This window comes from Octopus bimaculoides, chromosome 19 (genome assembly GCF_046866305.1).
Source record: "Octopus bimaculoides isolate indiv1 chromosome 19, ASM4686630v1, whole genome shotgun sequence".
NCBI lineage: Eukaryota > Metazoa > Mollusca > Cephalopoda > Octopoda > Octopodidae > Octopus > Octopus bimaculoides.
The window spans coordinates 45,816,106-45,833,605 of NC_142946.1; the positions used below are offsets into that span (position 1 = coordinate 45,816,106).

At 39.0% G+C, this 17,500-nt stretch overlaps 2 protein-coding genes across 6 annotated transcripts in view; one reads left to right on the top strand and one right to left on the bottom strand.

The window, feature by feature from the left end:
- The window catches only part of LOC106882958 (uncharacterized), a 62,854-nt gene that overhangs the window by 39,920 nt on the left and 5,434 nt on the right, over positions 1 to 17,500 (bottom strand). For 2 of the 3 annotated variants that reach the window (XM_089337533.1, XM_089337536.1), the window contains exon 1: positions 14,429 to 14,738. The exons of the other annotated variant lie outside the window; for it this stretch is intronic. The gene's annotated coding sequence lies outside the window, so the exon portion shown is untranslated. Of the gene's footprint in view, positions 1 to 14,428; positions 14,739 to 17,500 lie in introns of those variants that run through there. 3 annotated transcript variants of the gene reach the window in all.
- The window catches only part of LOC106882954 (LHFPL tetraspan subfamily member 6 protein), a 315,676-nt gene continuing 301,811 nt past the window's right edge, over positions 3,636 to 17,500 (top strand). The window contains exon 1 of one of the 3 annotated variants that reach the window (XM_089337540.1): positions 3,636 to 5,712. In XM_089337540.1, coding sequence (XP_089193666.1) covers positions 5,331 to 5,712 — 382 coding nt within the window. In that variant the 5' untranslated portion in view covers positions 3,636 to 5,330. The remainder of the gene's footprint in view (positions 5,713 to 17,500) is intronic. The other 2 variants (XM_052974821.2, XM_052974822.2) reach the window with 2 other exon arrangements.

Below are 17,500 nucleotides of genomic sequence, written 5' to 3' on the forward strand. Positions count from 1 at the left end.
TCTTTTACTCTTTTACTTGTTTCAGTCATTTGACTGCGGCCGTGCTGGAGCACCGCCTTTAGTCGAGCAAATCGACCTCAGGACTTATTCTTTGTAAGCCTAGTACTTATTCTATTGGTCTCTTTTTCCGAACCGCTAAGTTACGGGGGACGTAAACACACCAGCATTGGTTGTCAAGCGATGTTTGGGGGAGACAAACACAGACACACATATATATATACATATACATATATATACGACGGGCTTCTTTCAGTTTCCATCTGGCAAATCCACTCACAAGGCTTTGGTCGGCCTGAGGCTATAGTAGAAGACACTTGCCCAAGGTGCCACACAGTGGGACTGAACCTGGAACCATGTGGTTGGGAAGCAAGTTTCTTAGCATACAACCATGCCTATATATATATATATATATATATAGGCATATATATATATATATATATATATATATATATATATTTACATATATACGACGGGCTTCTTTCAGTTTCCCTCAACCAAATCCATTAACAAGGCTTTGCTCGGCCGAAGACAATAGTAGAAGATACTTGCCCAAGGTGTCACACAGTGGCACTAAACCCGGAACCATATGTGGTTGAGAAGCAAGCTTCTTACCACACAGCCACGCCAGAACTTACTATTTGGTGAGCATTTTTCAGAAAAAAAAAGAAAAAAAAAAAGAAAGAAAGAAATAAAAGAAAGAAAAGACAAAACGAAAACAGACTGAAAAAAAAAAAAAAAAAAAAAAGAATCAGCCCAGGTCTTATCTCAAAGTCGGGCTTCCCAAGTCTTGCACTAAATAACATTCTGTTCTTGAAACAAGCGCTACTGAAATCGAGGTGCGTCAAATATGATTGACAAAAAAATGTCTGTATGACTGTTTGTCTCCATACAAATATACATACGGGCGTTCATTCAATAGATATAGATTTCTGCCAACAAAGATAATAATATGTATATATGTAGTGACTCATATATATTTATATACCCAACTCTCTCTTGACATAGTCTATTAACGTGTAATCTGTGTCATTTTCTAAACATTAAATGTACCTTAACGTAATTTAACTGTTACCTGTGCTCTGGTTGTTTTGAGACGTAAAAACCTTACAACACATTACAATACGAATGCATTGTCATTTGGTGTTACTGTTCCCCTGATTTGGGAATTAGGTTGGAAATTGTGATACGAGGCAGATCTATGGGTTGTATGGTAGATCTATTAGTGCCGAAACCTCAAACCTGTGGGCTAAATACTGCGAGCTGCATGATAAACGTATTTTTGCTGTGTTTGACAATGTTTCGGTATTAGTACATGACGTCAGTAATGGATAAGTGAGTACGTGTTTGTTTAGCTCCGCTGAGCAGATAGCAGCCAGTGTTATACGCTCACTCGTGACGCCATAGGCTTTTACCGAAATATTACCTTTATACACACACACACACACATATATATATTAGGACTGTGGTCACGTTGAGACATCCACTGCGTTCACTTCAATTGGACTTCATTTGTCAACTAGCTAAGTTACGGGACACCATAAAACGGCACACGTACACACACGCATGCACACGCACGCACACACACACACACACACACACGTGTGGTGTGTGTGTAATGGAAAGCTTTATTGTTTAAAAAACAAACTGCCAAGAATTTACAAGACGGGGGGCAAAAAAAATTTCTTTCATGAATGTTTAATAAAAAAGATTAGACTAGAAAAGGAATTCAAGAACATTTGGCAACTTTGTCAGTAATAGAGATCCGGGTGGATATCGGGTGCGTCGAAGTCAAGGAAAAACGGAAAGGTAAAACATATGTTGAATGAATGAATGAACGAATGAGTGAGTGAGTGAATGAATGAGTGAGAATAGAAAGACAAAGCGAAAAAGAAAATAGAGAGAAAGAGAGGAAAAAAGAAAGGAAAGAGAGGGGGGGAGAAAACTGAATGAAATGTGTTGAGTCAGTTTGGCAAGTTGTTTTAAAGCTATTTTCTCAACAAGTTATCACGTTATTTAAGAGAAGAACAAACCATTGTAGAATCTCAAATTCCTCCTTCTGAAAGAATCTAAAAGTTTATCATTCGGTTAGAAATTAATGTCAGAAGTAGCTTGGTAGTTTTATATATATGTGTGTATGTGTGTGTAATCTACTGTTTAAGTGTTCGATATCGGCTAGGTTAAGGTGGTGATGGGGGGGGGGGGGCCGAGATGTATATTCGACAAATGAAAGATGCTAAGAAAAGAAATGTTGGAGGGAAGTGTAGTGGAATTTGGAGGGGGGGCAGGGGATAGATGGTGAAAAGAGGAAGAAAGGAAGTTTTTGTCAACGGGAGTTAAAGGCAGAGAGAATATACATACATATATACATACAAATAATATATGAGTAAATGCATATATACGTACATGTATGTATATACCTACATCTACATGTATATATAGATGCATATCTGGGTACAGGACGACACATACATATATGTGTTTTATATACACACACACGTATCTCCCCCCCTTTCTCTTTTCACTCCCTCTATGCACATATTCTTATATATATATATATATATATATATATATATATATATATATGTACACACACACACATACACACAAGCATGTGTATGTGTTCTGTTCCAGCATGGCCGCAGCCGCATCTGAAACGTATATCACAGTCTTCCCCTCTTTATCTATCTATCTATCTATCCATCCATCCATCCATCCATCTCTCTCACTCTCTCTCTCCTAATTGTCAATACTGCTTCCGTGTAACCAGCCAACCAGCCGACCTACCGGCCCACCAGCCGGCCAGCACTTGCTCGATGTTAAGAGTTTAAAACTTCTTGTGTTCGTGTGTTTGGCTCCACATTTTTTTATATTTATAACCACTTTCTTTCTCTTTGCTGCTTGCCGAGCCAGCTACCCTTGTTGGTTGGGTCGAGCACTTCCCTGTGACAGACAAGATTCACTCCCCGAGGGGAGAAATTTGGTTACATACATACATACATACACACACACACACACACACGCGCGCACACACACATACATACATACATACATACATACACATATATAAGTAAATGACGTGAAAATCTAATTAACTATTATACATATGTGTGTGTGTGTGTGTGTGTGTAAACCACAAACCACTGTAGCCTCGTCCCATGACAGCTAGTAATCCGAAACTTCGAAGTCACTGTGGACTTTTTCCTTGTAAAAAAATTCGTAAAAATAAATATATACTTCACTAAAAAAAATGCTTTAATTGGTCTTTCTGTTTAATGTTAAAATAAGATTTTATATATAACTTGACATAAAAGCACACACACACACCACACATACACAACACATATACACTTATATATAATTATCTATTGTATGTACGTACCTATGTATGTATGTATGTATGTATGTATATACGTATGTACGTACGTATAAATATATATACATACACAGACACTATCTCGAAATAGAGATAGATAGATAGATAGATAGATAGACAAGTGAGTAGATTCTTTTTGTCTCTCTCTCTCTCTTGGTATGTATGTATGAGCACACAAACACACCTATATAATAATTAAAAGTCAATTAATACATCCATTGTTAAAAAAGGATTCAATATTTTGCCGCTGGAGTTAAGTGCGCGCGTGAGTCTCTGTAAGCGTGTGCGCGCGAGTGCATGTGTTTAGAATGCGTGCGTGCGTGTGTAAGTGCGCGTGCGTGTATGCGTGTGTGTGTGTGTTTAGTTTCCTCGTTCATTGATAAAACAGTTGTCTGTTAGTAACCTTAGTCACCTTCCAAACAAGCTGAACGAAGGAGTCTCTACGCGATCACGCCAGCTTGTAGAAATAGCAGCCAAAATCTTCCTTCAAACCAAAGTCTATCGTTTCGGAATACAGACACAGCACATAATGTCGTTCTTAGTATACAAAATCACACGGCAGATACACACAAAAAATACAGGATGGTCGCGGTTGGAATATGCTTGATCACAGGTCTGCTTGATTAGGTCTGAACTGGATTTAAACAAAATTCACCGTAAAAACCCTACTTGCGCGGGTCTTTTCACACTTTGCCTTTTTCCGCCCTTTAAATCAACAATTCTCGGGATAAAAAGAAATAATAATAAGAAGAATTCTATATACTTCCTATTTCTGGCGAAAACACACGGACACACACACAACATTTGGTTGAAACAATCAGCAGCGGCGACTGAGGGGAAAAACAGAAAGAAGGCCAAACCGGCTGTAACTGAGAGCTGTTGATTTGGGAGTTTTCTTCCTCGGGGAATTTGCTGGTAGGGAGACGTGCCTCCTTCTTGTAGAACTGGAATAATATTTCCTAATATCCATCGTCTTTTAAAAAGCCGGTATATATATGTATATATATATATATGTGTGTGTGTCTGTGTGTTTACAATATTTTTATGTTGTGAGGAGTGAGAAAGAGAGAGAGAGAGAGAGAGAGATAGAGGAAGGAAGAATGTTGTGATATAATAATAATAATAATAATAATAATAATAATAATAATAATAGTAGTCACGCCTCCAACAGGGTTCTCTGTTTACTGGGTGGTGTCAGTGCTAAAACACTGTGCCAATGTGTAAAAACAGGAACTGGACTGATTCCGTTCTGCAGAAGCTTCGAGGAGGGTAAGGAGAGTGAAAGAGAGAGAGAAAAAAAAGAGAGATAGGGAGAGATAGATAGATAGAGACAGAGAGAGAGAAGGATAAAGAAAGAAAAGGAGAGAGAGAGAGAGGGGGGAGTTGCTGATAACTAAATTCGTTCCGAAAAACGTATGAGATTAGAGCAACAAAAAAACGGTTCTTTCTCTGGCCAAAAGCACACGACCTTCCAGCTGATTGTCGAGAATTCTTCTCCTTGTTCACGGGCAACAATTCACGAACGACTCCTTCCTTCCACCACCACCGCCACCGTCACTTGGGTCATCGATATAGTTATTCATTTTCATCTCGATCAGGACAAACTACTATCGACCACAAACCACTCCGTTGTTTACTACTAGCACGAGTTATCTTATGATTGTTTACATCATATTCTTAGTCCCAGATACGCATTCTCGCGAACAGCAGGTGATCGAACTGGTTTATTAACCGTTGATTGGAAACTGGACATTTTACACAGGAAACAAGAAAGAAAAAAGAAAACACCGAACACCCTTGCCGAACGTTTGCTATCTCTTCATGTCAAAGATAAACTGGATGGACTCTTAACCATTCCGTACCACGGTGAATTTTCACTTATTTACTTTTTTTAACCAAACAGTTTTAATATAACAACACGCAAAAATAGATAATTTTTTGAGTTTTTATTAAAAAGATGTCGAGTTTAAGTGGAGTTGGCGTCGTGTGGGCATTCCTGTCGTTTGTGGCATCGGCCGCGGCCAGTGTTGGACTTTACATGCCGTTTTGGCTGGAGGGCAAGACAAAGGGATCGGTCCCCGTGTATTTCGGATTGTTCAGGAGATGTAACTATCCGACCCTTTCTAGTTCAGGATCAATTATTATTGTCGAAGAGTGTGGACGTTACACAACTTTCATGGACATACCCAGCCTTGCCTCACAGATAGCTACCATCACCATCGGGACTGGGTGTGGTGTTGCTGTTATCGTCTCTCTTACCGCTCTCATGGCACTTTGTGTTAGCGATCTTATATCGGAAAAACTTGCCAAAATTGCTGGAATCGTACAATTTGTTGCAGGTAAGTTTAAAATAAAATAAATAACAAAAAAAACAACCTCTGTTGCAACTCATCGGCTTTTTTTTTTTTTGCTATCGCTTACATCAAATTTTATATTTCTCTATCTGTCAGCTTTATCTCTCCTTCAATATACATCTGTCAATCTCTCTAGTCATTTGTACATATACGCGCGATCTATATACACTCACGCACACACACGTGTATAGAGATAAAGCGGTGCTCCACTATATGGCCATGGCTGAGATGGGAAAACAAACTAAATGCGCGCGCGTGTATATGTGGGTATGCATCTATGTACATGTGTATGTATGTGCATTATATAAATTTGTAAATATGTGTGTGTGCATGTGTATACACACAGGCGCGTGTAATGTGGCCATGCGTTTATATACATGTATATATTATATAAAGGTGTACAAGTGTATGTATGCGTGTATGAGTGCTGGTATGTATGCGTTTGTGTGTATGTAATGTATGTCAACGTGTGTATACATATGTAAGTACACACACACACACACACACATATATATATATATATATGCGTGTCTGCTTGTATGTGCGTGTATGTACACACTTCTGAAGGAATGCCGCGTATATATATATATATATATATATATATATATATATATAATGTGTTGACATATATGTATGTTGATAAGCATGTATGTGTTTGTAATGTCTGTATATGTTAATATGTGCGTGTGTGTGTATGTACACCTATATTGCTCAAGGTGTTTCCTTAAGGCTGCGTTTAAACATGTTTAATGTTTGAAAAACCCGACACAGAACACATGGTACTTACACACACATACATACAGACACCTTTACTGATACACACACACACAGACACACAAACGTACAGACCGAGACACACTTACACACAGGCCTACATACGCAGACATACAGGTTTACACACACACATACACACAGACCTGCACACAGATCTACAAACACACACACACACACACTTATAGACCTATACAGGAACATGTATACACACACACACAAACTCATACTTACAAACCGACATTCACACACACTTACAGACCTACACAGACGGACACACGCACACGCATAGACCTACACGGCACACACTCACATACAAACACAATTACAAACCCGCACGCACGCATAAACTTATATACACACACGGACCTACACACAGATACAGACAGACGTTCTTACACTCACTCACAAACCAACAACATACACAATTGCAAACCCGCACGCACACATAAACTTATATACATACAGACATACATACACTGACAATTACAGACCTACACACATACACACAAACTTATAGACATACGCACTTACAAACCTACATATTGACATACTCAATAAACCTACATACACCGACAATTACAAACCTACATTCACACACACACAAACTTTCCTCCATACATACATCTTTAAGGTTATGGACATATTATGAATGCAATCCCAACGCTTGGAATCGATTGTCTTGTCACACCTCGTTCTTTGTTCTTCAACAATATTTCTTGTGGCCTCGAGGAGAACTGATAGATTATTCCAGGTTAAAATCTTTATTTTTATTATTTCTATTATAAAATTCTGACGCCAGTCGAATATTCAATATAGCCATTAATTCCGTCCCTTCAGGGGGTCGCTTTCATTAAATTCCATTGACATCTTAATAAAATATTAAATCGCCCGCAGTACTTAACTGGCACACTACTTTTATCGACCCCAGAAGGGGAAGGTTGAAAGATAGGATTTGAACTCGGAACGTAAAGGCCCGTTAATTAAATACCGCAAGCATTAGATTATTATATTCGACGCCCCTTCGTAATTCTGCCAGCTCACCTACCCACCGTTCTGACAATATATTGAGGTTGGAACCATCGTCTTAGACAGGCATAGACTTCCTGCGGCCCGCGGGACTTTCTGAATGGCACGTTTGAATGAAAAATTATATTGAAATCTTTTTACAAGTGCTACCCACTTGATGGTGATCCATGTCTCATGCGGCCCGCTTCTCGAAAAAGTTTGTCCATGCCTGATTAAAGACATAAACTTACTATTGACTTGCCTCCAATGAATCTCAGACGCCGGGTGGAATCTTTCGTCGGGCTTTTGTTTATATATCGTTGTTGCTTTAGTAATAATCACATGGAAGCCGGGCAGGGGAGGGTGGATATCTAGTACTGTCATTTCTTTACGAGTTCGAATTCATGATCAGATAATATAGACTGTACCTGTGATATACTGAGGCCAGTTTTACCAAAAGCCAGCATCTGCTTTCTTTTCTGCCACCCTCTCCCCGTGTCCCAGCATTTCTTCAAAGTCTTAGCATTCTGAATTCATATTCCGCTGAGGTCGACTTTGCTTTTTATCCTTTTTAGGTCGATAAAGTAAGTTCCAGTTAAGAACTGGGGTCTAATCGACTATCCCCCCTCTCCCAAAATTCCAGGCCTTGTGCTTATGTTAGAAAGAGTTTCTTTTTCCATGCAGAGAAAATGCTTAGCAGTATTTCTTCCGACTCTTTAAGTTCTGAGTTCAAATTCCGCTGAGGTCGACTTTGCCGTTCATCCTCTCAGGGTCGATAAAATAAGTACCAGTTGAGCACTGGAAGTCAATATAATCGACTTAACCTTACTTCTTAAATAACTTTATATCAAAATTCGAAACCATTATTTTATTTTATTTTATTTTATTTCAATGGAGAAGAAAGCACCCTTTCTTTTTCCATTGCTCCCTTTCGAGGTCTCTGTCATTGGCAAAGATGGAGCAACAAATCTCAGACCAGGCTGGTCCCCGATCCGATTGCTTTACAACAGGGCAACGTCTGCGAAAAACTACCAAAGCATTAGGGTGGGTGCTATTAAACCTGGCAACGAATGAAATCGTCCACTTCTTCAATGGTTACGTACCCCGCCAAAATAAATACTTGTTGCTCACCAGACAGGATGCTTGTGGCCAGTGTCCCTCCATCTATTTTGTACTCTTGAAATTTATGATGTATTTCAGATAAGTTGAAAAACAAAATGTTTTGCTAATCATAACTTGAGTGGAATTATGAATAAACAACACGTTTTCTCAGAAAGTTTTTCAAGACGTCCAAGTATGGATTTTCTATATATAAACTTGAATAATGTTTTTTAAATATCTTTGGCGCACCTAAATATATCCTCTGCGGTGTGTTTGTGCACAGTGTTTATTTTTAAACAATCCTTAAAGCATGTCGATATATCCCTTGTGGTGCATCTGAGTACAGTGTACGTTTTTTTTTAAAAATCAGCAGAAATGTTCCTTGCGAGGCATTTGTGGCACGGTGGGTGGTATATCGTTTGGGAGTCACTACTTTAAGGTACTCCTTCCGAATTTCTCATCGTTGAAACATTACTCTTGTTTGGCCTGCTACAAATAACAAAAGGGCCAAGAATTGGACGGGAGTTTTCCCTTCATATAACAGGAATTAGAGATTCTAAAAACAAAATCTTATATTCCATAATTTCGTTTTTTTACAATTTGGCCTCTCCCGTCAATTCTGCGTCTTTCCCCTTTAGCGTAGCGAGGGAAGGCGAAGGGGGCGACCCACTTCTATAAGGGTAGCCCTGTTGCGGATACTATATAAACCTGTATAGGCTTGGGAGGCCCGGGATGGGGTACGACAAGTTCAAGTGGTGTTGCGGGATTGCACACGCTCTAGCTACGCCACTGCCCATGGGGAAGTGTTTGCTGTTCAAAAATTCCGATGAAATAACAGCCAACTTTCCCTCAAATTACAATATGCCATAAAAAAGAAAATAATGCATTGAACATTGTAGTGCTCAATATAGAAAAGGCGGGATGGTCTCGGCTGGAAGCCCTGGTCGTTGATTTGATTGTCTTGTTACTCGTACGGATGGATGGATAGATGGATGTTACATGGGTAGATGGATGAATAGATGGATGTTGAAAGAGAGAGAGAGAGAGAGAGAAGCGCAAGTGTGGCTGTGTGGTAAGAAGTTTGCTTCCCAGCCATTTGATTCCGAGTTCAGTCCTACTGTGTAACACATTGGGCAAGTGTCTTCTGCTATAGTCTCGGACCGACTAAAACCTTGTGAGTGGATTTGGTAGACGGAAACTGAAAGAAGCCCGTCGTACACAAACACACACACACACACACGTATGTATGTGTGTATGTGAGTGTCTCTGACCATCGTTTGACAACCGGTGTTGGTTTGTTTAAGTCCCCGCAATTTGATGGTTCGACAAAAGGAGACCGACAGAATAAGTATCAGGTTTAAAAAAAAAATGAAGTACTGGGATCGATTTGTTTGACTAAGACCCTTCAAGGTGGTGCCCCAGCATGGCCGCAGCTCGATAACTGAAACAAGAAAAAAGCTACACGATACACACACATCACCTCAGAACTAAGAACAGTTTTCTGTTACCTCTTATTGCCTTCTTACGTAGGCACAAGGCCATAGGTGGGGGGGGGGGGAGTAGGGTACCAGTCGAATATTTTTATCTCAAGGATTTGTACTTGTTTTATCGACCCGCCAGAAGACTGAAAGACAAAGTCGAGCAAGATGAGATATGAACGTTTGGATATAAGAACAGGAACAAATACCGCAAGGCATTTTTGACCGACGCTGAAAAAGAAAAAAAAAAACCCAAAACACTGTCAGCTCAGGAATCAATGTGTTCACTTGTCTTGCTAAAATCAACAGCTAAATTTTCATTGAATTACATTTTCCTGTTTCAATAAAAGGTTAAGGGATACTGTAGTCCAAGATAGACTACGCCTGAGAAAATGACGGGAAATTCATGACGGAAGATCTACGATTCGAGTTTTGCTCGATCGGGACTAACCTGGGGCGAAACAACTACACGACCAGTTTGAGGATTATACTAATTTGGGTGGGGGTGGGGGGATTTCGTTTTCTTACTGCAATTTACAATGGTAGAATGATGAAATCAATCTTCTGACCACATACACACAGTTTTTATTATTTCCTTACGTTTGTATGAATAAAATATATATATATATATAAAAAGAAGCAGTCTTCACTTTTGAATTTCGCCCAAAATGCAGCCGTCAAATAACGACAAATGGCAAATATATTATCATGAACACATTTTATACATCGGCTAACATATATATTTTTAATATTGACATTTACTTGCAGACACTTATTTCGCTTTTAGAAATAACTATTTTTGATGCCAGCAATTTTCAAGGAAAAAAGGTTAGTTGATACTACAGACCCCAGTACTCAAACTGGGGGTAATTACTTTATCGACTCCGAAAGGGTGAAAAGCAAGATCAACGGCAGATGAATTTGAACTCAGAACGTTAAGATGGACAAAATGCCGCAAAACATTTTTTGTGCGACGCGTTATCTATGCTGTCAGCTTGTCGCCCTAATTCATTTTTTTTAAATAGATAGTTTGATAAATCATCTTAATATTCTCATCTACTAACAAAAAATAAAACATCATTCCCCAAGTATACGTTTCTTTACCATTTCCCCACCAGTGCGGCCTTCTCCCTCGTTCGTCGGTGTCCATTTACATACACATCCTGAAATGTTTATGTTCTGAAAAATGTTCGGAAAGTTCTAATATCCCCCCAGAGTTTCTCTCTGTACACTTCCATCTTTCTTTGTCGCAGTTTCTATTCTTTCAAGGTCAAACGTTCATTTTTAGCACAGTTTACAACCAAAAATACGATTCAACGCAATGACATTATCTTTGAAGTTCAGTGAATTTTTTGAAGAATGTGTTCATAAAAACAAAGGCACATCTACAAAAGTGTGCCCCCACCCTGACTTCATTGCCTCATAACTTTTAAAAGACTGGATGTGTTTTAATGAAATTTCCTACAACAACGCTTCAGTTGGTGAAAATTACGATTATATCGGAATTAAATGTGAAACTTTTTTTTTTCCGAGGGTGGAGTGAGAATTTCAGAAAATTCACACCAGTCTGCTTTGTTTCCTCATAACTTTCAGAAAAATGGGCATTTTTTAATGAAATTTTCTACAAATACTTTTCAGAGTGCGTAGGAGTGGCTTTGTGGTAAGTAGCTTGCTTACCAACCACATGGTTCTGGGTTCTGTCCCACTGCGTGGCACCTTGGGCAAGTGTCTTCTACTAAAGCCTCGGGCCGACCAAAGCCTTGTGAGTGGATTTGGTAGACGGAAACTGAAAGAAGTCCGTCGTATATATATATATATATATATATATATATATATATATATATGTATGTGTGTGTATATGTTTGTGTGTTTGTCTCCCCAACATCCCCCCCCCCCACCCGATGGTGGTGTGTTTACGTCCCCGTAACTTAGTTAGCGGTTCGGCAAAAGAGATCGATAGAATAAATACCAGGCTTCCAAAGAATAAGTCCTGGGGTTGATTTACTCGATTAAAAAGGCGGTGCTCCAAGTAAAAAGAGTAAAAAAAAAAAAAAGGAGTAAAGAGTGTATAGATTACGATTTGGTTTTCCGCCAAATCAGAAAGATCCGGAATTTAATATGAAAAAGAAAAAAGAAAAATGCTGGGCTTGCACACATATATACTGACACATCACAATTTTTTTTTGAAATTTCAAATTTCACATCGTGGATAATTGTGATGTATGTCATCCCAGTCGACTCCACAAAAGAATGAAACGGAAAAGTTGACCTTGGTGAGTTTTGAACTCAGAACGTAAACAGTCGGAAGAAATGGCGCTGAGCATTTTGTCCGAACGTGCTTTCAAATTTTGGCAGAAAGCCAGAAATTTTTGGGGAGTTCAGCTGGTATTTATTTATCATTTATTTTTTTCTACTATTGGCACAAGGCTTGAAATTTTTTGGGAGAAAGGGCACTGGTGCGTAACTGGTACTTAATTTATCGACCTCGGAAGGACGAAAGGCAAAGTCGACCTCGGCGGAATTTGAACTCAGAACGTAGTGGCAGACGAAATACCGCTAAGCATTTCGCCCGGCGTGCTAACGATTCTGCCAGCTCGCCGCCTTAATAACTGGTATTTATTTTATCGACTTCGGTGGAATTTGAACTCAGGACGTAGCGACAGGCGAAATGCCATTAGCATTTTACCTGGCGGGCTAACGTTTCTCCGAAATTTATTCATCCTTATATATTATTTACTGTAAAATTTCCATTTTACCATCATCACTCCGGCAATTACATGGTTCTGAAAACGATATTCGGTTTCGGTTGAAATTCTTCGACATTACAGGTAATCCATTACCAACGTGAAATTCGAAGGCATGATTTAAAAAATTTATAGAGTTTTTAAGTTATCGGATTATAATAAAGAATGAAAGAATTTCAATAATAAAAGAGCATTATCGAATTAAAATACACAATAACATAATGCAGGGCTCTACAACTCTGAAAGAAGAAGTATACAACATTATACATATATATATATATAAATTTCTTACTGTTTGTTTAATATTCTTGACAATAATGGTAATGTGACTAAAGAAATGGAATTGTGTTTGGATTCACCGTGAGGTGTGCTTTTCATAACAAAAGAAAGATCTTATCTAAGAATTAGTGAAGAAGGTGAAGGTGTGGTTTCGTGGTAAGCAAGCTTGCTTCCCGACTATGAGGGCTTTGGTTCGGTCCCATAGCACGGCGCCTGGAGCCTTTTTTTTTTTTTGCACTTTAGCCCCGGGCCTACTAAAGCCTTGTGAGGGGATTTGGTAGGCGAAGACTGAAAGAAACATGCCACATACACACACACACACACACACACACACACACACACACACACACACACACACACACACATACATATATATATATATATATATATATATACACAAATAGTAAATGAGTATATGCATATATACGTACAGGTATGTGCATACCGACATCCACCTGTATGTATAGGTGCATATCTGGGTACAGGACATTGCAAACCAAACGTAGACGAGAAAACACACAAGCCACATAGAGAACATTCTACTTCATCAGCTACCCACGTTTTAACACCGGCGTTTCGATATATATATACATATATATGTGTATGTTGTGTGTCCCACCCACCACCGCTTGACAACCGGTGCTGGTTTGTTTACGCGCTGGTAACTTAGTAGTTCGGCAAAAGAGACAAAGTAGAATCAGTAGCAAGCTCAAAAAATAAGTGCTGGGGCCGCGCAGTGCGACTGAACCCGAAACCACAAAACAAAACCTATTTCGATTATATCGAGATTTGATTGGAAAAGAAATTCGGAAAATTCACAGGAGTTGGCTTTGTTTTTTTCATAACTTTCAGAAAAACGGATAATTTTTTAATGCGTGTGTGTATGCTTGTGTGTGTGTGTGTGTAATTGTTTTTGATTATGCACAATTTCCCTCTCCCACCCTGTTCCCTCCCCAGCACTCCACCCTTTGATGAAAAGTAAGTAAAAGAGGCTAAATCGATCACTGATATTTATTATAGATCGACATCTCCACAGATGAAAAGTAAGTCACTCGCTGGCTGTCGTCGTGATGGTGGTCGTCTGCAACCGCCATGGACTGGCGTTAGACTGTTTGTTGTTAGCATTAAATATAAAACTTGAAGAAACTTGACGCTAGTTTGTATAAATATTCCTTTCCTTGTGTGTATGTGTGTGTGTGTGTGTATGTGTGTGTGTGTGTGTGTGCGTGATAAATAATAATATTGCAGTTATAGATTATGATTCACAACCTAATTATAAATTATAATTTATAATAATTATATGCTTTTATCTTCTCTTACCTTTTCCTTGGACTGCAGCCATGCTTGCGCAGCGCCTTGACGGGTTTGGTCGAACAAACTGACCACCGCAGTCTTTGTTTTGTTTTTTTCGTTCGTTTTTGTGTTTGTTTTTGATTTGGTACTTATTCTATCGGTCTTCTTGCCGAACGAACCGCCCGATTTAAGGAGACGTAATCTAACCAGCACCGATTGTCACGCGGGGTGGAGTGGGGGCAAACCCAACATAACTGGGGTCCGGAATTCTCGTGAGAAAAAAAATAGGTGAACTTTCGATACAATGCCCAGAAATTCAAAATCAGACCACATGGGTTTATTTACATCAATTTGGCAGTTTCTGTAAAAAGTGTTGACAAAAAAAAGAAAAAAAGGACACCGTAGTGAAGATTGTGCGGGTGTTACGGAAAAGGCCGATCTTTGGTAAAGATCGCCGAAGACACATTTTACGGAAAAGGCCGATATTTAGGTAATCGTACCGAAAGATCGTACCGAAAGATCGCCACCCGAAAAAGACGAAAGCCAATGTCGACTTCGATGGCATTTGAACTGAGAACATAAAGAATCAAGAGAAATGCCGATAAGTATTTTGTCCGGTACAGTAACCATTGTACTAGCTTGTCTTGGTTCTCTAGTAATACTGACTTCAAATTTTGGCACAAGGCCAGCAATTTTGAGGAAGATGGTAAGTCGATTACATCAACCCCAGTGCTCAACTGGTACTTGTTTTATCAACTCCGAAGGGATGGTTGAAAGGCAAAATCGACCTTGGTGGAATTTGAACTCAGAACGTAAAAGCGGACGAAATGCCGCTACGCATTTTGTCCGGCGCACTAATGATTATCGTTTCCAGACGGAGGTAAAGAATACGCACACCACACGTTTTCGGCCTAACTAATTCTCGAAACCCTAAACACTGGATGTGCGTATTCTTTACCTTCACCTCCTTTCTGATATAGGCGCAAGGCTTGAAAGTTTGAGGTAGGGGGCTAGTCGATTATATCAAACGGCAAAGTACCAGTTCAACTGGTACTTCTTTTATCAACCCTGAAAGAATAAAAAGCAAAGTCGACCTCGGCGAGATTTGAACTTAGCACATAAAGGGTCAGAAGAAATGACGGGGAGTATTTTTTTCTTTTTGTTCCGACGCGGTAACTATGCTGCCAGCTCGTTGCTTTTTAATTAATTGTCAGAATATGTCGTGAATACTACTGAGAAAATTGATGGCATTGTTCTCCATGGACCGTCTCACTGTTATTTTAGGTCCGTCCACACGCACACACGTCTAATGTCCTTTCGTGCTCTACGCATTGTAAGTGACATTAGCAACTGTCCAGCTGTTGTGCTATTTATTTAAGCCTCTGCATTCACAATTCATATTTCGGTGGATAGAGAAAGGAATTAGGCGATTTAGTGAGAAAGGAAAATAAACCCTAGCCTCTATTCCACTGACATATGCTTCCTAATGTAACTAAATCCAGTCGTTATTTTCGCTCCTGTTTGGAGTCAATCAGGGAAGCCAAACCAATATGCGATTGCTCGACCTGCTAGAACTAGCTGTCAAATTTCATTCAAAATCGTACGGCATTGTCTTTTAAAGAAAATAGAAGGTCGTATTAGATTATATATATATATATATACATACATACATGGTATGCTTGAAAAAGATACACTATGCTTGGAATGGAAATAAAGCAAAGAGTAAAAAAACAGATGATCACATTGGAAGTCTTTGATCATCGGTCTGCTTAGTCAAGTCTGACCGGGGGTTAAACAACAACAATAATACCGAGAAGAATTTTTATTCTTGTTTCTTTTATTTCTCTCTACATCAAATAATTCCAGCCTTCTTTTTTTATTTTTTTTTACACACTATTGCTCATTCTTTGAGTTATTTCTGGAATCATCCAAACCACAAAGGGGAATTCAAATAATGGGGGAAAAAAACCCAGCAGGTGACTGACTCATGGCTTGGACTGTTCCAAAGTCATAGAAAGGGGTGTTGTTCCATGTTATGTCCCTCCCTATTATATTTCATTTTAATGTTTCCCTGATTAGGTCAAATCCTACGCAAAGTCGATAAAGAATCTCTCACTTGTTCTCTGTGAACTCAGAGCCCTTTGACACACTTCTTGCTGGTTCCGTCAGGCATTAGCAGAATATATATACCATATTTCCCCCACCCCCGCTTCCACGATTAAATGTGGGTAAATTCTTTGGAAGCATCTACAAGAACACTGGATATTCATGAGACTGTCTTTTATAATAACTGTCTCTTTTTTTATTATTTTTTTTATTTAACCTTCGAAATCTTATTTGGTCAGTTGTTCTGTATATGCATCACTCAAAAACGAAAGAACAAACGAGGAGCCTCTCTATGCGTTGTTAACGTGCTAGAAATAACAGTAACATCTTTCTCAAATTACATCTTACTCTCTTTAAAATAAAAAAGATAGATAGATAGATAGATAGATAGATGACGATTACTTCAATTTGTCAGATGACAACCGTTTCACAATCGAAATGATGGTAAGACATGCGTACGGCATTGGATTTTTGTAACAAAAACTTGTACAGCACTTTTGCCACTGTTACCATTGTAGGTTCCAGTGACAAGAATTGCAAGATGACTAGTACTTTCTGGCAGCAAGATTTATGTCAGACTGTCCTTCTCCTAGAAGAGCTGCCTTCCTCGATGCTTTGTCAAAAATTACGAGAGCGTCTTCTACCCTTGTGTAACTCTTAGAGGGAATCCTGACAGGTACAACGGCACCAGATCTGAACGGACCTTGGAGTAATGGTGATTTACGCATAGAGAGAGAGAGAGAGAGAGAGAGAGAGAGAGATAGAGAGAGAGTGTGTGTGTGTTCTCAAGATTGCTTTTATATACTTCCATTTAAAGCGATTTCGCATATCTGTTTCTCTTTTTCTCTCTCTTTTTTTCTTTCTTTCCTTCCTTCTTTCTTCTTTCTCTCTTTCTTCAATGCTTTCAGGCAAAAGGAAACGTTAAATTCTTCATTCCTCACGGCAATTATAGCTTATCGAACTTCTAGGAACTCTCTAGATATATATCGTGTA